Raw genomic sequence first — 22,748 nt, 5'->3', positions numbered from 1 at the left:
GAACTGGATTGTGACCTTTTATTTAACCTTAGATAGTATAATTAGTAAGACAATAAATATTAGTATAATAAGATTTCAAAACCCCTGGCAGACTAAGGCTCAAAAGAAGAAAATAATGAACTTACTGTAATACAGTTAAACTTCCTGATTTCTGTTTAAGCGACTCATCCCGCCTATGTAAAGCAATAAATCTTGCTGCACTAGGTTCTCTACCTGGTTATTAGTTCTCTAACCACCAGCTCTCTTGTATTAACTGCCTCTCAACTCTAAGACATGTCCGAAAGCAGGCTAAGCACACAAACCGTTCCCAGACAGCTTCTAATCTGTGGAGAGAACGGTCATGGAGAAACAGTCCAAGGTTCTTTGTTACCCTCGAAACTAAGCAATTAGTCAACAGGAAAGGTAAGCATGGGTGTTAGGGTCAGTTCTACTTATTCTAGGATTGTCCTGTTATCTCCTCGTTATGTCAGTGATCAGATCCATCATCAGAAGAACAAAGATCAACTTTACCTTCAATGTTATACATTTAGTAAATGTACCAGGTGGGCTCAAGAAAGGGGTAAGATGTGTATTGCAAATACTACTGGGTGGTAGTAAAAAAAAAAAAAAAAGCTGTAACTAAAAACTGGCTCAATAAAGAACCTCCAACAATCATCAAATGAAAAAAAAAAAATCTGGGAATTCACAAAAATGAACAACTTATATTTTCTTTTAAGATATGCAATTCAGAAGGGAGAAGAATATTGGGAATAACCAGACGTCATATTAAAACCTGAATAAAATCTTATTTAAATTATGTTTGCAATGTTTTTTTTTTTTTTACTTTATTGACCACTAAAGATGCAAAATAAATGACTTGAAAGAAATAACCCCTTTTTCTGCTGATATGTTGTTTTGTCCCTATGTAAGCTTTATCTTACATACTGGCAAACTTGCCAGTATGTATTATGATGTTAGATTAGTCTTAATAATACAAAAAAGAAAAGAAAAAAAGAGCAACATGATTAAGGAGGGCATGATGCTTTTCACAGACAGGAGCCTTTTCTAATAAGCGGTGACATTCGAGAGGCGGGAGCTAAAACAAAACGTTGGAGGCAGAGGGTGACAAGAAGGGCTTTTCCCATTACAATAATCACATAAATAATGTGGGTTTTTTTTATATTAAGGCGGCATGAACTATATTTGCTGACCAAAGTAGATTAAGTAAGATGCTTAAACCTTCTCCTTTTTAACAGAATCGGCTGCATTGCTCTCACGGGGTTTGGTCCCAGAGTCGGTTCTAGTTGACTTCAACAGCGAACCAGTCGGTTTTACAACAACCAGAGAGCCACCACAGATCAGCCTCATTATGCCACCACAAATAACTCTCCTAACATTTGATCTTCCCTCCAGCAGTGATGTCTGTGCTTCCAAGGAGGACCTCGGAGCAGGGAAACAACTTATCAACGCAGCAAAACGGCCGGCATGCACAGATCCCACAGCAGCATTAAAAACAGAGAGCTCAGATGGCTACGGCGTAACTTTATGGTAAGGCGAGGTTTTGTTGCTTCCTTCGAGTGGTGAGAACGCCCGTTCTAGCTCGAAGCAGAAGCTCTGCCCCCGGCTGAGAAGCTGCAGCACTGATCCTTATTTTACAGGTTAAGCGTTCTCGGGGCGATACGTGAACCCACGGTGTGCTTCCTGCTTAAAAACCGCAGGCTGCAAGAGTATATTTTACTGCAAGCGGTTCGTTTCTCTCACAAACCCACACCTAGTGCAACTGGGCCATACTTTAAAAAAAACAAAAACAAAAAAACTTCAAGGAACTTCTCATGCAGCCATTACCACTGTGTGATTTTAATGAAACCGCTAACATAAGGTGCGAGGATGAAGCAACCTAACCGCGAAGAACTGTTTTTCTTGTCAGTTCTGATGACTGAATTCTGCTCAGGCGCACAGGAAGCTGGACATTTCCCCAGCACTCATTGCTAGTCAGAGCAGCGCGCCCTCCTCCAGACTCAATCTTCGGTTTAATTCCCTCAGGTGTGCGCACCTCAGATGGACAGGAGTGTCAAACAGGGCGTGCGGCGTAATTGTAAAATCTGGGGCCAGGGCTCCACTGTTTGCCTTCGAATGATGGGGATGGTGTTCCCGCTTGTTAAAGCCTAAGTGACTGTGAAATGTGTGTAGTCTGCTAAACGACGTCTCGACAGGCAGTGATGAAGCGCTGCCCGCCAACCGGTCCGAGAGGGAGCGATTACAGTTTATCCTTTTGCAGAACAGGTACCGCTCCGCATGCAGCAGAGACGTTTTAATGAGCGCAGACATACAAATAGATGTCCACTGGAAACACTTTAAGAGGCGGCAAATACTAGCAATGGCTTAATCTGATCTTATTTATGTCAATCAGTCAACGTTTTTCTTCTGCCGTGATTAGGCAAAACGGATATATTTAGAGATTTTGGGATTTGTGGGACAAAAAAGATGGCCGAAATGTTTTGTTCTGTAAACTGCAGGCAACTGAAAAAGGCCATTATTAATCCCAGGGGGAAATTATTCATATCATAAATACAAAGGATACCAGTGGGCAATACTAAACTTGGACCCACCACTGATTGTATTACTTATAATCTTTACTGTATTACTTATAAGCTCGCTTATAATAATTTTTTAACCAGCAGTGGCAGCTTCTGCATTATTGGGGCCCTGGGCGCTCCTGTCCCCCTTCTCACAAATGTATATATATATATATATATATATATATATATATATATATATATATATATATATATATATATATATATATATACACACGTGTGTGTGTGTGTGTGTATGTATGTTTTTTTAAGACAATCTTAAACTAAATAATAGAGGAGACTTCTAAAGCAAACCATTGTAAAGGTTGCATGATTACTGTAGAATAATTCAGTTCAAGTACAAACGGTCTAGATATTGTAGTTTTTATGCTAGGATTCAAATTTTAAACTAGATGTAGCAGTCACATTAGCTAAGAAGAATGAACACAGGATAAAACAGAGCAACTTTACAGCACTTCGTTTTGCATCCTGTTATCTGCTTGAAGTCTTGATCTCTCTCTCTCTCTCTCTCTCTCTCTCTCTCTCTCGCAGGTCATATCAACTGCAGCCATGTCTCATTGTGTCTTCCATTAAAACGCAGATGTTGAAGAAAGTATGATTATTACACTCCTTAATTTGCCGTCCAGCCAGCAGAAGGTAATCTTACCCCGACAATGAATTGACTATGAGAAAAAAAGTGTAGATAAACATCTGGTTTAAAGTGTAAAGCAGCGTAAAGATAAGGGTATGAGTGATGACTCAGTATAGAGTTTATTTAAAAGGAGGTAATCTAACCGTGATTTAACCAGGGTGTTCCTTCCAGTGGTCTTACATCTTCTAATAGACACAGTTTAGCAGCGCACCCCTGTCCTCTTCCGCTTCCAGCTCATCTCCCGCCGCCTTTCGCACAACAGCTGCAAGCGCCCACCCTGATCTCTGTCCAGATTCCAGCATTAGCGGCCCGCTATAAAACACCGGCGCGTTAAAACCGCCACAAAGCATTCGCCTTTTTGCTGCCACAGTTGCTTACAGAGCGACGGGGATTTAGCGGCGCGCAGCAGACTTCCCGCTCTGACCCCTCTGACATGTGCGCGTTGTAAAGCCGCAAAAGCCTCCCCGGCACGTCCGCACAATGCGCCACATAATGGCCTCTCGAGATGTTTTCATATGGCGCAAATCCTTCAGCTTCCATGTGTTTTTTTTTTAAATACCGAACGGGGTTTATTGTCGGCGCGTCATTCAGGGGGGGTTTGGAAATAGACACAGAAATGTGTTCTTAAGACAATTGTCTAAACAGAAACCAGCTTCCAGACAGAAGTGGCTATTCATCATTTACCGTGCGTCTATCAAAAGATGCTGCCAGAAAGGGAGAGAGGGAGAGAGTCATTAATGTTTAGCATGCCGCGCGGGGAAAGGGCTGCGAATGCGAAGGCGAGCTAAAACAAAGTGCAAATTGTGTTTGCTGAAGTGAATGTCAACTTGTGTGACAGCCAGGCTGCTGCGGGGTATCTGCCAGCACATTCAACAACTGAGCACATCAACAGGAGCTGAAGGAGGGGGCTTCTGTCGGCTCTGTTCCAGTGTGTGTGTGTGTGTGTGTGTGTGTGTGTGTGTGTGTGTGTGTGTGTGTGTGTGTGTGTGTGTGTGTGTGTGTGTGAGAAAGATAAATGAGAACCGCCAGGGTGTGAAAAAGGGGGGTTTATTTGGCAGGTGAGCAGAAGGACGGATCCGTAGTGGAATGGAGAGCGCGTCTCATCTGCATACTACATGATGTGCACACGCAGTACAGCGAGGCGCGTTTGGCCGTGCAAGCATGCATGACAGCGCTGAATCCAGGTGGAGGAAAGGGGTTGGGGGGGTTGGGGGGGGGGTCACTCGGGACTGAAGTGAGATGTTTATGAAACTCAAGCTTGCATAGAGGTGCGCTTCCATCTGTGAGTCTGCAGCTGCTGCAGCCCGTGCTCCAACCGCAGGATTGGCGTCGTGCGCTGCATCTTCCCTTTTTCAAAAAACGGCTTGAAAACGTAGACGCGCTAAGAATATCATTTCTCGTTTGTTTTCCTTCCTTTCTGATTGTGGCATTTAAGAAGTTCTGCTGCGAGAAAGCCCTTTCTGACCCCTGAATGATCTAAAAATCAACCAGATAATCTGTTAGTTAATTTGTTTCCTCATCAGGTACCAACGGGCACATCTCCAAAAAAACGAGAATATTATCATTTCATCGAAAGGTTTTCGGTACTTAATTCATCATTACGTAAAGGGTGATGTCTCAGTTTTGATGATAATGACCCCCGATGAAAACCTAAACGGAATCTCTTGGAATGTTAGCATATTACACAGGACAAATGAACATTTAAACAGATTATAAATGTTACGTCCTGGCGATGTTATGCCCTACAAAATCAAGACAGCAGACTCCCTAAACAAGGAGGGTATGCCACGAAACGGGGCGGCATCCTAGCATAATGTTGGAAAATTGAGAGAAAGGAAAAACTGTGGTAGAAATAAAAGGTGCAGCCACAGCCACAGCCTTGAGAGGCTTCTAAAGCCAACCCGACTGAAGAATTTGATGAATTCGATGAATGGGTGCAGCTGAACCATGGTATGCCTGCTATTTAAGCAACCTGGCCTTCCTAGAATACTTCAGCAGAAGGTGAAGCCTGATCTCCTCCATGCCCCGCGCATACTGTACAGTACATGGACATAGTTTTCAGTAGGCCTGCTATTCTGTATTAAATATAATCTATCTTATTGGTCTCAGGCTCTATTCTAAAAAGCTGGATTACCTTGTAGCCTACTCTATAATCATCATTATTAGCAGAAACAATAGTGTGAAATATATTACCCTGCATGTAATAAAGCTATAATACAGTTTATATTTTTGAATTATTTAGACAAGTAAAACATTTTTTGAAGACGCTTGCGATTTCTTTAGATGCACCAGAACCAGATGGTTTGATGGAGCACGCGCTTAAGGACTAAATTAAAGCCGCGGAAAACTATTTATATCTCACTTACAGGAGTCATCTGATGGCAGGGCGTTTTCTGTCACTCTTTAATGGTGAAAAGATATTCTATAGTAAAAAAAAAAAAAAAACGAACTCTTTTTTTGGGTCAAACTATTACAAGATAATTGATTAAAAAGATTATATCACTTCTTTGATGAAGGTTTGACAACAAAATGATAATAAAAAAAAACAAAAAGCTTTTTGTGATTTTGGGTAACAAATTCCCATTGGCATCATTTGAATGTTTTATTACCTTTGAAACAGTTAGAACCCAGGTCTATGAAAATACTGCTTACGTACCTGTAACAGGCTACGGGCGCATTCTCACACGCACACGCACACACACACACACACACGTGTGCGCGCGCGCACGCACGCACGCACACACCCCTTCCCTTATAATATAAAACGCGCGTTCGCTCTGTGCGTGTGTGCAAAGCTGAGACAACATGACCGAGTCGAAAAGAATAAGGGGGGAGCTGATTTGCATCTTTAAACAAGAACACAGACCACTGAAGGCTTAAATTAGAGATGCGACAGCTTCCCATGGCTGTTCTGCAAAAAAGGAGCCAAACGCAGCTGAGCGTGGCCCCGGCGTGACACAAAGCAGAGAAATCGGCAGCAGGCGCTTGCTGGTTTGTGGGGAAATGAACGAGAGGTCTCCTCCTGATGCCTTTTGATGAGGCTGCGGAGGAAAACTGGAACGCTTGTGCAGATGGCAACAAGTTTCTCCAAATTCTGCTTTGAGGGCGACCACCGAGGCTGCCGCAGTCACTTCACCCCCCCTGCCTCTCCCTCTCTGCCTGCCGCTCAACTTTCCGCCCCCCCCCCCCCCTCCCCGCTCTCCCCACTAAGCCCCAGCAAAGAAACAATAAACAACTTTTACGCACTCACATGCGAAGGGGTCTGGAGCGGAGCGCTCGCCCAGACACCGAGGAGCGATGAGCGTTCAGCGGCTGTCTCCGAGTCCAAAGTGGCCGCCGGGGTTCCTTCAGTTCGCTCGTTCGTCCAAAGCCTCCCTGCGGGCGCGACGTGCGGAGGGACAGCGCAACGGAGACGGGCTGTCTGCGTTCGGGGAGGCCACAGGTGGAGATGCGACTCGCTGCGCAGCCTGAGCGCATTTCAGAGAGGACGCTGGAGACGCGGGGCTTCTCGCTGCCTTCGCCGTGCCGCTCGCTCCGCCAGCTGTAGAGGCTGCAGCCAGGGAACGCCGGTGGGAGGAGGAGTGGCGAGAGCTGCCTCGCGAAGCATCATGGGAAGTGTAGTGCCGCAAAGCTGCGCTCGCACAGTGTTTTTTTTTATTTTTTTTATTATTTTTTTTTAGAAATCCTTTTTTTTACTTTCAAATAATTTGGATTTAGCTGTAAGGTATTGTTACTTAGAAACATAATTCTTTATAATCATAATATAGCGAAATCATATTTACAATATTGATAATACTGTATTATATTTTATTCCACTTTACATCTCAAAGTCTAATAAGGATAAAATAGTAATAAACCCGAAACAGAATTAAAAGTATAACAAATACTGGAGAATATTTTAAATATTTTTCACTAAGGTATAGGTCAGCTGGTTGGGTGCTGGCTTTTAAATATAGTCCAGTTGCTTTGTTTTTTACCTTTTTTTGGAATTTAAATATAGTCCACAAATTTGCAGTATAAGCTTGAGGTGTTTTGTTTTGTTTTGTTTTTTATCCCAAAAGTTAAATGCAATTCTGCGATGGGATCATTGTCTTGTTGGACAAAATCCAGTTATGTCCAACCACTTAATGAGAACACCAATTACAGTGAGCCAGATCCATCGCATGCTGCCATCCTCCATGCTTCACAGATTCCTAAATTTGAAAGCCTTACCTAACACTCTTCTTGTCATTCTGGCCAAATAGCTCAATCTTTATTTACACCACCTGAATAAACCTCTTACATTCATATTGAAGGAAATTAACCAGAATGTTCAACAGCAACCTGGGAGCGACCAAGGGAAGACTGGAATAGACTGTAGGACCAGGGTCACCAGCCATCAGCGAGGCTTGATTCATTTCCTCATAGACTGACAGGGTGAATGAAGGTCCTGCTCCAAAACTGGCACCTCTAAGCACAACTGAATATTTGCTTTCTTGAGAAAAAAAAAGTCATGATCAAAGAAGGCCAGGATTGGACCGTTTGACCACAATAAGAAGAACTTTGGGAGATGGGGCTTTCACATTTCAGGACGCAGCTCTTCAACTTTTCTGGTAACATCATGCTGTGGATCGATCTTGCTGCCAGAGGTACTGGAGTGTTGCACAGAGTTGGTGGGGGGAAAAAAAACAAAAAAAAACAGTATGACTACACACACTTCAACTTTACTGCAAATCAGTAACAGACATGATTGAATTTTTACACAGCTCGGTGTTCTGGCAGGGCAATGAACCTAAACATCCATTTAAACTGGTTCTGAAATGAAAGAAGCGTACTGATAATACAGTTCTGGAGTGACAGGAAGTTTTTCAAGTTAGGAAATAATTTACTATACTTTGAAAAAAATTCTAATAAGTTCATGATTTCTGAAAAGTAGTCAAACATCCATCCAGATGTTTATCGCTACCAAAACATTTGTGGGCCCTGCAAATTGCTAAGATACATTTTCTAATTGAAGTTTATGTATTTTGCTTGAGCTTGTATGTATAATTCTGACCTTGTGTCAATTAGGAAAAATCTACAGAAAATGAAAACGAACACATCCAGTTCTTGTATTTTATAAATGATTAAAGCCGCTTGTTGTATTACCAGTCCATTCCTCCTCAAAGAGGAAGATTTAAAATCTACTAAAAGCCCAGAACCAATATGGCATTTGAGCCGATGAGGCAGGACGTGACATTTTCTCTGGAGGTGCAGAACACATTGTCATTTTCAATAAATTAGAGTATCAAAACATTACAAGTTCATTTATTTTGGTAACTAGATTCACTAAGTGAAACAGTATTAATGAAACACAGACTGATGCCTTTCTTTCCGTCAATTCACGTATGCTTACAGCTAATGAAAACACGATGTTAAAGATTAGAATATTACATCAGAGCAATGAAAAAAAGATTTTTATTCAGAAATCTGGGATTATTGAAAAGTATGCTTTATACCTGCTTTTTCAAATCTACTTTAAATCTGGAAAAATCCCAAACAATCCTCGTAAACATGCAAATACTCTGCAAAAGCAAGAAGAGTTTCAGGAAGTGTGAATTCTGTGAACCACGTTAAATGTGCAGACAAGCTGGGTTCTCTGTCACCAAATAAGATAATCTATGAGAAATGAAACGCCAGATCTTTAAAATGTAAAGATATTGTACATTTTAAAAGCATGAAAGAACAATTGAAGCAAGAGCATTATGATTTAAAATGTCTATTTATATTTGATGGATGTCAAGTGAGACGTGAGGTAAATGTAAGTTCTGGTTAAGTTAAATAGCACTTTTGAAATCTCTCTATTTTTCTTTTTTATAAATTATTTTTATCAAATAAGCTATTTATTCATTATAATTTAAGATTATTTATAGGTGTAGCCTGTTAACTCTTCAATGCCTTGAAATTATTGGTTTTGTTTGTTTTCCCAGATATTCTCTGTAGTTTAGGGATTGTTGTGGGTAGAGTCTACCTTTGCCTTTGTGGGACTGTTTTGTTTTAGATTGTAAAAGTGATGATTTCATGCAGCTAAAATAAAGTATGACTGCAGCGTCCTGCAAAACCAGCCATACACCTTAAACTGTTTTCCGTCACATTACAACAATTAACTTTAATGGGTTATTTTATGTAATAGACCTACAGAAAACCGTGCAGAGAGGAAGAAAAAGCTGGCATGATCTTCAGGTATTTTTTTTTAACAATTTTTATTTGTATTTGTATTCTTCCCTGAGTTAATGACTGGCACAACCACCTCTGGCTGATATCCAAATGTTTCTGGCACGACTTCACCAACTTTCAGGGGGCATATAGAGGGTCAAAGATCTGCCCAGGTGAAAACTTCAGCAACACTTGAAGTATTTGTACCCAGCTTTATTGACGTACCAACACATGTTTTCAGCCAAAGCTTAATCGGGCTCTTATCTAACCAATCAGCAAGTACCATCTCCTAGTGTGCTACTGACTGGTCAATTTGTGTATGTGTGAATATGTGATTGGTTTCTTTGATTTTTTTTTCTCCTGTATTGTACTTTTTGTATTTAAACAGCACTTATTTGGTGATTTGTAATGACCCTGGTGAAGGCCACAAGCCAAAACACACGGCTTGTGTGTTCTGGCTTGTGGCCAAAGTTGGTTCAAAGTACTTTAAATGTTGCGGGGGGGGGGGGGGGGGGGTGCTATGACTTAGCCAGATTTGATAAAACGTTTGCCCATTCTTTGCAAAATCTAGTCAGATTAGATCAAGAATCAAGAATCTTTATTGTCGACATGTGTTACCATTGTACATTTTTAATTGAGACAGACACCAGCTCAGGGTGCACACAGATTACGTACAGGCAGATACAACAAGACATGATATTTCCACACAGTTTTTTTTCATGAAATCAGTTGATTGCACCAACCAACACCTTTTTTTTTTATACATGCCACAGGTTCTCTTATGTCTGGACTTGGGGCCATCCTGAAGCATGAATATCCTTTTTGAGCTATTGATTGTAGCTCTGGTTGCATGTCTTTGTCCTGCTGGAAGGTGAACCTCCTCCCCAGCCTCAGGGATTTTGCAGTCTCCACACTGCGAAACCCCTGACTGCCCTGCATTCAGCTCCATCCATCTTCCCATCAACCCCGACCAGTTTCTCGGCCCCTGCTCTTGGCTGTTTCTCCAGTAGATGCTCTCCTTGGCTGGCCTGTCGGTTTAGCTGGAAGATACCATCTTGAACGGTGCTCTGATTAAATCACGCACAGGTGGACTCTTTACTAATTAGATTGCTTCTGAAGGCAAAATAATTAAAGGAAGTTTGAAAGAGTTTTGAAAACCATGCATCATTTTCATCATACACAGTTTGGTGTTTGTCTTTCACACAACATCCCAATAAAACACACAGAAGTTTGTGGCTGTAATATGAAAACACGTGAAACAGGTTCAAGTATATATAAATACTTTTTAAAATGCACCACATTCACAGCATTAGCTGGGCTGCTGAAACATTTGGGCTATTTTTTTTACAGCTGTAATGCAAAATACAACTGCTGATACCTGCAGGAATTATTCTTATTTATTTCATTCTTTGGCAGATTTCACATCAATCACTTATACATGACAGATTGCCCCCAGGAACCAAGTAGAAGAGCTTTTTTTGGTATTTTTTCCATGGATTTATGAGTTCTGTGATTGATGAGCCTCATGTTAAATTACATTGTAAAGGGTTGGAGAGAAGGATAAAAACAATTGTATACCATTCATTTTGTGTGGATGCTTTCTGGCAGAAAAATCCCTCATAATTCAAAAGAGGCAAAGACTTAAGCGATGAATGTCACAAAGCCAACAGTAATACAGTCTGTACTGAGTTCTCCAAGGTTTAGCACCTATTCTGGGATATCTACATGGCAATTACACATTAATCACCTGGGTTAATATTATCAGCCTCTACAGTGAAGATCCATCCCCGATTTATCCTGAGTTGTGAATAACTGCTCAGGAATGCGGAGGTATTTTACAGTAAACCAGCAAGGGAGAGTTTTAACTTACAATACAATACAATAATATCACTGACACACACAAGGAGAAAATTGCTTGATGCATTTGTTTCTGTTAGAAGCAAATCTTTAAGCTCAGGCTGAGACCTTGATGGATGAAATCCTACACCGAGACAATAAGTTGTTTTCCTTTCAGGTCAAACATCCCCTTGAGCATTCATTGTTTCTCTGCAGCCTCTCCTCCCTTTCTTACTGCCTGTGCAAAGAGTACATTTCCTACAACAGCTTGCTGCTTGCGTGTGTGTATGTGTGTGTGTGTGCAGTGCATGTGGGGTGTGTAGAGGAAATGCTTCTGCCTTTCAGTAGCCTTATGTCTAAATTTAGAGTACCCCCACCGCCCCGGCTGTCAGAGGCCGGCTCGGACCGTTGGCCGTTTGGGAAAGAGATTTGTGGCGTGTTAAAGTCGGGGACAAATTGTGTAAAGCTGGGTTGTGCTCAGCTGAGGAAAAACATGTTTGCTCCTTGTGCGGCATGAAAAACAAGAGGATCTAAAAATATCCCGCAACAGCAAGAAGAGTTTCAGGAAGTGTGAATGCAGCTGTGAGCCGCGTTAAATGGGCAGACAAGCTGGTTTCTCTGTCACCAAATAAGATAATTTATGAGAAATGAAAGATTTGAACAAGAGACATTCTCAGGTCATAGATGAGGCTGATTTTTTATTTTCTGCAGTGGCTGATATAAAGGAAAGACACCAACATACAAAATTGTGAATTCAAAGATCCAAGGAATCAGTTTGTGTCAAGCAGTAAGACGATCAAACTCTAAATACAGTCCCATGTCAATGTTTATGCCCTAACAGGTTGTCTTTTACCTCTGTTTGCAGGCGGTGCATGCTCCTTGTCTATTTGATTACGGGAATGTGTCTGTATGGTTGTCCATTTGGAGAGCAGTACCTCCTTTATTGACTCAGTTCTTGACATCCCCCCCCCCTCCCTCCCTTGCTTACCCTCTAATGTGATTTGGTTTTGCCAAAAGGAGTTGATAGCAGCAAAGTGCCACAGTCGCTTCACCTCCGGGATTTCCTTGCAATGGGCTATGGCGTTTAACTAGGGATGAAATTCTGCTTTTTCCCATGAATATCTATTTGTATCATAAATTAACCTTTTTCCCAAAATAATGCTGCTAAAAAATATGACAAAGAGTCCCACGCAGTCTGGGATAGTCTGCATACATATGAGAATAAATTTGAAATATTCAACCGATTTGGATGAATATGGAAGAAGAGAAGAGAAAAAATATTTACTTCCAGACTCGATAGATAGATAGATAGATAGATAGATAGATAGATAGATAGATAGATAGATAGATAGATAGATAGATAGATAGATAGATAGATAGATAGATAGATAGATAGATAGATAGATAGATAGATGCTCTGTCCCCTCTGCTGTTTTGCATAGGCTTGAACCTTCTCAGCCAAATGATCTACAAATGGGGCCACTATCAGCCACCTCCTGTACATGGATGACATCAAGCTGTACGGTAAAAGTGAGCGGCACATTGATCCACACCACCAGGACCTGGAGAAATGTGGCCTGATGGTGACAAAGAGAGGGCAGGTAACACACGCAGAGGGGATTGCACTCCCAAAAGGGAGAATAGCAGATACCTTGGAATACCACATGCAAATGGCAACCACGAAGAAGCCACAGGGAAAGCACTAACAGCCAAATCCCTCCAACGAGTAAGGCAAGTTCTGAGAAGTCAGCTCAATGGCGAGAACAAGTTCTGGGCAATCAACAGCTATGCCTTGCCAGTAATCAGATACCCTGCTGGGGTAGTAAGTTGGCCAAACGAGGAAATCCGGACCACCGATTTTTAGGGATTCCACCCCAAAACTAGGATCCACATGCTATACACTAAGCGCAAAGAAGTAGGCAGAGGCCTAGTGAGCATCAGAGCCACCATTAAAGATGAAACAGCCAAGCTCCAAGAATATATCAGGAAGATGGCCTCAAGGGAAGAAGCGCTCAGTGAATGTCTCAGACAATGGAAGCTGGAAGACAAGGAACTGAAGCAACCATCGTGGAATGAAAAACCCCTGCATGGGATGTACTACCAACAGATTGCTGAAGTGGCGGATATGACCAAATCCTACCAATGGCTAGAGAGGGCTGGACTGAAGCACAGCACTGAAGCACTGATCATGGCAGCACAGGAGCAGGCACTGAGCACCTGAGCAATAGAGGCCCAGAACTATCATACCAGGCGAGATCCCAGGTGCAGGCTATGCAAAGAGGCCCCAGAAACCATCCAGCATCTCACAATAGGGTATATGATACTAGCAGGGAAGGAATACGTAGAATACCATAATCAAGTGGCTGGTATAGTGCACAGAAACATCTGTTCAGAATACCAGCTGGAGAACCCTAGGTCAAAATGGGAGTCACCTCCCAAGGTGGTGGAGAATGACAGAGCTAAGATCCTGTGGGACTTCCAGATACAAACAGTCAAAATGGTAATGGCCAACCAACCCGACATTGTGATCATTGATAAGCAGCAGAAGTCAGCTGTTGTGATCGATGTGGGCATCCGAAGTGATGTAAATATCAGGAAAAAAGAACACTAGAAACTGAATAAATACCAAAGGGCTCAGGGAAGAACTAGAAAGAGCCTGGCAGGTGAAGACAACCGTGGTGCCCATGGTCATCGGACAGTAACCCCCACTCTGGAGAAGTGGGGGTTACTGTCACCCAAGCTTGAGAAATGGAGAGCCACCCACCCTGCTCAGGAGTATAAGGGGTGGGTGAGAGAGCAGTTTATAGATATATGTATATATATTTGTGTGTATATATATATATATATATATATATATATATATATATATATATATATATATATATATATATATATATATAGATATAGATATAGATGGTTCCTAGAGTTTCTAAACCTAGAATGGGAGGCTGTTGTTTTCGTTATCTCCCATTTAACGTAGTTAAATGGGAGTTTTAGTCCATGAGTAGTTTTAGTCCATGAGGCAGACATCCTGTCTACTTTTAAGACCCGGCTAAAAACTTTTGCTTTAGATTATCCTGAGCTATCTCTGTAATTAGGCTGCAGGAGGACATAATGACTACTTTCCTTTGCTCTGCTGCATTCTCCTACTACTCTCCAAGTTTGCATTATTTGCTGTTATTTCAACTTTGAACTGTGACTAACTGTATGTGCTCTCTTTCTTCCTCCTGACCAGGACACCGGCTCAGAGCCTATCTGCTTGGCTGAGTTTCATTCCTGGACAACTCCACCTATGGAGCTAGTCTACCATTACCATCTCTAACATAGAAAGTACTCCTAGATCAGTGCTTCTCTGTTCTTTTTGAGCCTTGCTCTGTCTTCTCAGACCCCCCAGTTGTTTGTGGGAGATTCACACTGAGCCTGGTTCCGCTGGAGTTTTCTACCTCCTAAAGGGGAGTTTTTCCTCACCACTGTCATTGCATGCATGCTCAATATAAGGGATTGCTGCAAAGTCAGCAGAAGGCAAGCGACGGGCACTGTGGCTACATCCTCCTCCTGGGGGAGTGAATGCTGCAAGTCAACAATTCAATTCTGCTCAGTTTCCTTGGAAATCTTTTTAACAAGTGAACTTAACCGCATTGTTTGATAACTAGCACAAATCAGAATCAATATAATTAACTTGAAATCTGTCTGCTGGACTGCATAGAATTTCTCTGTTTTGAGACAGGTCTTGTAAGTTGGCACTACATAAATAAACTGAATTTAACTGAAATTGAATTGAGATCAGCAGTGTGTAGCGTGTATGAGTGAAGAATGTATAAGTGTTGTAATGTGTTGCTAAAATAATTTGAAAAAACAAATGGTGGCAACATAGCTGTGGAGGAGACAGAAAACAAGTTGGCAGTCAGGGTCTAAAAAATAGAGAGCCTCACACGGTCCTCAGGTGTCCTAAATAAATGATCCTGTGTTGTAGATGGAAGATAAATGGCTGACCACAGGACACCTGGAGAGGTCTTAACGGTCTCTATCAGCGTTGCACATTTTTAGTTGGAGCATTAGCTATCCTCTGGCGCCCCCTAGTGGGCTCACTCACCGGATGAGGTCGTTCTTTTCTTGTTTTACTTCCGGTTCGGGTAAGAGGTCATTCGTTGTTGAAAACATGGCGGCTCCCGGTAAAGCGACCGTGTTATTGAAGGCTGTTAAGAAAATAACTGTCCAGTTTTGTCCATTCGAGTCCAACGTCCGGTCCACACGGTGAGAAACCTCTGCTGGACGTCTCTGTTGTGCTCGAAGACGTGTTGTTGTTTTTTGCTGCTGTGTTTTAATTTAACGGGTTGTCAGCGAGAGAACAGCAGCAGACACCAGACTAGATTATTTTAAAATGTGTTTTTCATCTGTTATAGTGCCTCTTAGAATATATGATTGTTTAGAATTGAGGTTCTGTGCAATATACTCGTTTTTTTCCCCACCCATTACTCAGGTTAACAACGATCGGATTATGTTGTATAGATATTATTTCTAAATGTAACCGTGATGGCTGTGTCTGACACCTGCAGCCTGCTCAAATAGATCTCTCCATCAAAATGATTCCTCGGTGTGAATGTTTATCAATAACCTGTAATCATTTAGTCATGGGGTCAGCCCCATTTAATAGGTTGTTATACCTAGAAACCGCACAGGATTACAGTACATCTGGCTTGTTAGCGTTTATGCAAGCAACATTGTTGTTTTTTGTTTACTTTATTTGTTGTTGTTTTTTTATGTTGAGATTTTGGCTTTCTGTTTTCCAGAAGTTTCTGAATTCTTCTGCAATCGTTATAACATTCTGGAGATTTAAATCCCTAGCATTCACCTTTACAATACAGCAGCCAGGTCTATCAAACCATAGGATCAAAAATGACTCCTTGTTTGACATAAAATTTTAGTTTTAATTCTAATGCTTAGATCAACTGTAGTTCAACATTTATAACAATCTGACTTATCATACATAGATTCTGTCCATCCATGTATTTTTGCTGTTTGTGGGCACTCCATGGCTTTGATTTTGAATTAATTGCAGATTCCTTGTTTCTGTGTTAAATTTAAGTTCACTTCAAAGCAGGATTCCTATGCAGTCCTGATGACTATGGAAAAATATGAGCATTATTGGACTTTCCTCCTTGTTCCCTTTTAAAAGAGAGGATTGGACTTTCCATAAAATCCATCCATTCGATGGTTTCTTCTTCTTCTTTTCCCTTTCAGTGATGGCAATTGTGTTGCTGAATATTGCGGTGACAATATCTGTTGCAGTTAACTCACATTTTCTTGGGTCTCATTTCCATCAGCCTGTGCAAGTTCATCCGACTGGTCAAACGTCAAGAATCAAGAATCTATTATTATCACTGCATGTCACCGTAGTGAATTTTTAATTTATTTTTCCTGGGACATACTGCTGCTTAGGGTATACACAATAAACAACACGCAAAAAATAAACAATGGGTACAGGTAATAACACAAATGTATTAGTTATAATGTAGAGTGGATGCATGTCACTTGAGCTGTAATATATTGCAACTATTATTGCATCCAGTTGCAGTTTTACACCCACTGATATTGCAGTGATGATGGCGATCGCGGCATGTTGTGCAGAAATATTCCAGAAGCATTAATACAGAATAGACTTTAGTAGCTAATCCAGAGGAGCTAGTATGGCAGTGCTGCTGGATTAGGTGCTGCTCACACATCTGACATTAGTCTCAATTCAATGAATAGCAAAAGAAATCCTTTACAATCATTCATTTGGTTACAGCTTTATTTCCAATGCGCTGGATGTTTTGATGTGGAGGGCTCAAATAACACAACGCACACTTGTTTTTTTCAGAGAGTTTCTAGCTCTGGTGGGTTCGGAGAAGGCCCGGTCCACCAACATGAACTGTGAGGTGATGCCTGTGGTGAAACACGACAAGTCTGAACCAGTGGTGGATGTAACGTACGGTAAGAAATGGCCTGGCCGTGTTTGTGCACCGTAACGTAAAACAAGCATTGCGCCGGTCATGGAGGCTTGTGCGGTTTAGCTGTTTTCCCGAGAAGGTGTGGCAGACAAAAAACCTGTTGATTGTCAACGGGATCTGATCTGGTAGCTGATGCTGCACTCCTCGGCACCAGGCCACATCATAGAGGAAATTGTGAGAAAGGTGCAGAATATGGTGAAACAAGCAAATTTAATTTAAGAGAAGAGATCATCTACGACAGATTTGGTATTTTCTAAGACAAACCGGTCAAGTTCATATCCAGTTTTATTGAATTGAGTTCAAGTCAGTCCAGTTTATTCAGTCATGCAGTTGGATCTAACTGCAAACAGTCCAATAATAACTCAGCACAGTTATATTCAGTTGATCATTTAATGCCAGTTGGTATTAAGTCATCTATGTAAGGAAGTCCAGCCCATAGGATTGAACTTGACTTTACAGCAGTGCCTCATTCAAGAGCAAGCATGGGGTGACAGTGGAGAGAAATCACGCCGTTTTAACAGGACGTGGTCCTTTGGACACATCCGGAACAATGAAATATTAAATATAAGAATTTTAGAATCAGTTCTTGATTGAACAGGGAGACAAAACAGAGAAGCTAAAGATGGAGAAACGGGATCTAGTTCTGCTTCGAAATAACAAGTTTTTCAGTCTCACACCGAGGCAGGATATTTGCAGTTGTAGCGCTACGTCACAGGTAAAACTAGGTTTCCTCTTCCATTAAGAAAAGGAGCCATCTCCAACGTATAGCGGGAAAAAAACTTGGAATCATTTGAATTAACTGTCTGAAATTTATGCTCTGCAAGAAAAAACCCAAATAAATACTCAACAAGGTCAGGCAGGAGGTTTAAACCAGGCAAGCATCCTTCATAATGTAGCAATATTCTAGCCATGTGTGACACGCCTGTGTGTTATTGTAGCTGACGTAGCTGTAGAATAAATGTGGGGGTGTCCTAATTTATGCCTCGTTAGAAATTGCTCTTTAAATCACATTTTACTGATAAAGTATTTTATTGGCTGTAAAAAAACAAAAAAAAACAATGCAGTGTTGTTAAAATTGATGTTAAATATCTAATGAATGTCAGACACACATACAGATTTTGTGATTATTATTTTTGAACTGTTGACACCTTGCAATAAAAATAAAGAATAAATCAAAAACACCATCACTTCTGTCAATATCCGCATTGCTTTTGGCCTGAGTATGTCCCATTCATCCACAGTTTACCTTGTGTAAGTGTCAGCGCCACAGCACACAGATGTTTGCCAGCGGTCAGCACGAGCCTCTTTGTGTTACTTGACTTTTGCTCAGAGTTAACTTTCCCCTGCGTTGCGTTCCTCAAATAGCGCATCCTAGTCTGAGTCATCTCATTGTGTCTTCTGTTTTTTTTTTTTTTTTTTTTTGCAACCACAGTGGATGGAGAGAGGCTGGTGATGAAGGGGGCGAAGTTGACCTGCAGCGAAATGCTGGGTGCGTTTCAGTCCCGCTGCAAAGACAAGGACCAACAGGCCAAGGCTGGCGCCAAGAAATGACCACCTGTTTGAAATTGCTTGTATTTATATGTGTATAATCCTGGAAATGTACAATAAAAGCCTTTGTTTGACTATATATGTTTTTTTGTTTTTTTTTGCTGTTGGTGACTTAAAGCAATGTTCACAACGAGAGAGAAAAAAAACTGACCCACAAAAAAAGACTAAGTATCTCAGATATGCTTTTTTTTTAGGGAATCCGAGGTTCAAGCAATAAATGAAATCAGTTGAACAGGTTTTAAGCTAAAGCAGTTGCTCGAATCAGCGCAGAGGCAGCTAGATCTAATGATTTTAGACATGATTTTAGAAAGAAATTATCATACTGGTGTTTGAAAGGAGATTGCAAGTTCCAACCTTTGGCACAGCAGGACTTTAATGGAGTTTGGCTAAAAAAAAAACAATAAGATTTAAGTCAATATTGGTCTAATATGAGTGAGCATCATTCCTCACTGTAAGATCCTTGAAATGTTGAATTATGATGGCTCTCAGTTTAGATTCACTTCATTTTGAGGCATTCATTTGTGGCTGTACCTTTAAATTCTGGCACTATTTAATTGATTAATTGATACATTTATACCTTCAGATCCCTTTGAGATGCATTTCATAGGTATCATGTGTTAAAACACACACAAAAAAACAACAACAACACTAAACAGCCGATTAGGTAAAAAGCCAAATGCCACATTTGAGCTACAGCGTTGTGAATAAAGTGGTAAATGATTAACATGTGACGTTGAGGGCTGCGATTGGCTGCACGTGTGTTTTCTACGACAGGGAAAAAAAAAAGCGCGCTGGCCCTTTAAAAGCCCGCACCGCGCGTCCAGTGCGGCAGATTGATCAGGGAAGGTTAGTGAGCGGCAGGCAGCTGAGGATAATCGCACCGAAGACTGCAACAATGGTTGACAAGTTTGTAGGAACATGGAAGATGATTTCCAGCGAGAACTTTGACGACTACATGAAGGCGCTGGGTAAGAACTCTGAGATGCACGTTAAATTATTTAAAGTAGTTTTTTGGAAAAACTGTTGAAATGCACAGTCATTTTTTGATTTATTTTTTTCTAATCGCGCTGCAGGTGTGGGTTTCGCCACCCGGCAGGTGGGGAACCGAACCAAACCCAACTTCGTTATGAGCCTGGACGATCAGGGCAGCATCAGCATGAAGTCTCAGAGCGCCTTCAAAACCACCGAGGTCAAGTTCAAGCTGGACGAGCCTTTCGACGAGACGACCGCTGATGACCGGAAGACCCGGGTTGGTTGCTCTGCGCGGGGCTCGGCGTCTCTTGGAGGTCTGGGTGGGTTTTGCTATGCTGGTGTCTAACGGCCTGTTCTCTGCCCTGCAGACTGTGGTCAGCCTGGACAACGGCAAGCTTATTCAGAAACAGAGCTGGGACGGCAAAGAAACGAGTATTGAGAGGGAGATCGCTGATGGAAAACTGGTGGCGGTAAGCATTTTTTTTATTTTCCAATTAAGACTTGACTCAAACCGACTCTTGCAGAGAAATGATGCCAAGTAAGTTAAGTTCTTAAACCTATGTAGAGGAACCAAGGGTGCATCTGAAGTTCTGTAGGGGTACCTGCTGCTTTTATTAAGACGACCTAAAAGCACTTTATATTTAACTTCTTTTTTAAGCCATATGAAACCAGTTCTTAACAGATTAGTGTTTGCTCTAAAAATGCAGTTTACGCTTCAAAAAACAAACTTACTTTAACCTCTTAAGACTCAATCATTTTAGCCTAAGTGTGGACTTTTTGATTAAAAATGACCAGTTTGTTTCACCTGACAGATCTGTAAATGAGGTTGACAATTGATTGTTTGAAGATAATTTTTTTTTTTTTTTTTTTTTTTTTTAATATAAATATACACTTCTAGTGTCTAAAGGCAATGTTTGGACCAAATACCTTAAGGTCTTAAGAGGGTCAACTAATTTATCAGTACAGGTGCATTTTCATTGTGGTGGTCTAGATGAATATTTGGTCAAAGTGTTTAAATCATAACTAAGCTCCTTTTGCCTCTTTTGTTTATGTGGGGGGGGAGCTTGAATTATTGTTGAAATGACAAACCTGCTCTATTTTATCATATAAAATCACCCTACAAAGGAAGTGAGCATGGTAATAGAAACACAAGTTGCAAATCAACCAATCATGTCCTTTTCCCCTCAAAATGCCTCGATGTTAAGCGTGAGCTTCTACAGACTTGCTCCTGATCACCCGTCTGCCTTCTCTTTTACAGAAATGCGTAATGGGAGACGTGGTGGCTGTGAGGACGTACGTGAAGGAGTGACGTTGCTTGTAGATGACCGGCTCAGTTCAATGAGCATGCTCCCAAACTCAGAATGGCGTGTTCTGCTATCCTCGCTCTGTTGCCAAAGTATGCTTATTGTGCCTTTGTTGCCCCAACTTAACACCTCCCATTTGGGTTTTGTTTGGAAATGTGACTTGTGAATAAAAAAAAACTAGCTTTTTGTCAAATTCTGAGTCTGGCTCTTAATTTGGTCAATGTCCTGTGTCAGAATGGAGGTTTGATCATATTCTAGATGCATATAGGAGATTTTTATTTATTTTTAAAGGTTTGCAACTTGCTCTGAGCTGGTTTTCTTATTGCAAATGTTTTGGCTTCTGTCATGTGTGTGTGTGTGTGTGTGTGTGTGTGTTTTTTTTTTTTTTTTTTTTTTTTTTTTTTTTTTTTTTTTTTTTTTTTTATATATATAAAGGTCACATTTTCTTTAGTCCATTCTATGTGGAATTAAGGGAATGTCTTCCCTTTTTAGAAGTATGCAAGCACATTAAAGGGGTCAGAAGGGAAATATTTCCCCCTTTCCTTTCTGGGAACGCTAAACCTTTCCCATTGCACATTTTACTGGCAGCTGTATGGTACGCAAGCATTGTGGGTCATCCCCCTCCACCCTTCTGGCTGTTGTGCAAAAAAATTGCGAGTGGCGACAACTATTTTCCCATGACAGGAAAAGCAGCCTATGGTACTGATTGAACTTAACGACCAAAACAGTTGTGGGCCAGTGCGCTCATTCTGGACAATGGAGTTGGCGGCTGCGGAGGACATGCAGGGTTTGACCTTCTGGGGAAGAGGCTAAGTGAAGAGGAATGTATTAGTGGACTGCTGGATAAGGTCAAAATGTAAGTTATTTTAGTGACTCACTGTCCATGTCAACAATTTCACTTCAGACCACTTACTCCATGATAAGAGGCCTTACTTGGTTTCTCACTTGTCCGTTTTTTTTTTTTTTTTTTTTTTTTGTCTTAGTTATTCCCTAAACATCAGCAGACTCCTGCACTGATGGGATTATCCTTTTAAAGGTTTAATTTAAATGTGCAAAGGGTCTAGTTTCCATCTCATGCTTGCATAATTTCTTGACTATTGGAAATTTTTTTTAAGATTTATGAATGAGTCTTATGTCTTTAAATCAGTGTAACTGAAGGGGGGGAGTAAAGTAAAGCGACTGGAGGTATAAGGTGATTGTACATGCAGTATAAGTGTAAGGATGGTAAGTTTTTGATGGATCAGTAGTTGTGCCTCTTGTGATAAAGCAAACATGGCAAATACTTTGAGTGGAAATCCAAATGGCCCAGAAATTGAGACATTAAAATAAATGTGCAACCATACATGTCTAAATTCACCATGGAAACTAAAGGGACATTTTTTTTTTCACACTTAAGCTTTTCTTTTCAATCTATACCTCAGGGCCCATTTTGTGTCTTCAAGACAGATGTGGGGGGGAAACCCCTAAGCATAGGTAATGTTCAAAGTATGTTTCCACATCTGAGAAAAATCCAGAATTGAATTCACCTCCAGAATTAAATTATTAAAAATCTCAATTCAATTGAAAAAACTGTTTTTCACTAAGATTTTGCAGCCAACCATTAGGGCTGGATGATAATTCAATATAGATTTACAGACACATTGATAGAAAAAGGGTCAATTAGAAGTTAACTAGAACAGTTTTCCTTCCTTTTGCATTCTAGTCATGCAGGTTAATA

The 22,748-nt window shown here is 41.0% G+C and overlaps 3 protein-coding genes across 4 annotated transcripts in view; 2 read left to right on the top strand and 1 right to left on the bottom strand.

Annotated features, from left to right (window-relative positions):
- pag1 (phosphoprotein membrane anchor with glycosphingolipid microdomains 1) overlaps positions 1-6,779 on the bottom strand; it is a 95,428-nt gene extending 88,649 nt beyond the window's left edge. The window contains exon 1 of one of the 2 annotated variants that reach the window (XM_012868605.3): positions 6,454-6,779. The gene's annotated coding sequence lies outside the window, so the exon portion shown is untranslated. The remainder of the gene's footprint in view (positions 1-6,453) is intronic. The other variant, XM_012868604.3, reaches the window with a different exon arrangement.
- An 8,552-nt stretch (positions 6,780-15,331) lies between these two features.
- On the top strand, positions 15,332-18,834 carry mrpl53 (mitochondrial ribosomal protein L53). Its single transcript, XM_012868581.3, has 3 exons — positions 15,332-15,471; positions 17,078-17,190; positions 18,640-18,834. The coding sequence occupies exons 1-3, from the start codon at positions 15,377-15,379 to the stop codon at positions 18,756-18,758; spliced, it is 327 nt and encodes a 108-aa protein (XP_012724035.1). The 5' UTR covers positions 15,332-15,376; the 3' UTR covers positions 18,759-18,834.
- Positions 18,835-19,577: 743 nt separating this feature from the next.
- fabp4a (fatty acid binding protein 4a) lies at positions 19,578-21,224 on the top strand. The gene is made up of 4 exons (XM_012868669.3): positions 19,578-19,723; positions 19,829-20,004; positions 20,096-20,197; positions 20,986-21,224. The coding sequence occupies exons 1-4, from the start codon at positions 19,651-19,653 to the stop codon at positions 21,034-21,036; spliced, it is 402 nt and encodes a 133-aa protein (XP_012724123.2). The 5' UTR covers positions 19,578-19,650; the 3' UTR covers positions 21,037-21,224.
- Positions 21,225-22,748: the final 1,524 nt, after the last annotated feature.

This window comes from Fundulus heteroclitus, chromosome 13, assembly GCF_011125445.2.
Source record: "Fundulus heteroclitus isolate FHET01 chromosome 13, MU-UCD_Fhet_4.1, whole genome shotgun sequence".
NCBI lineage: Eukaryota > Metazoa > Chordata > Actinopteri > Cyprinodontiformes > Fundulidae > Fundulus > Fundulus heteroclitus.
The sequence above is the reverse complement of the archived record's forward strand: the minus strand, read 5'-3'. Positions and strand labels throughout refer to the sequence as shown.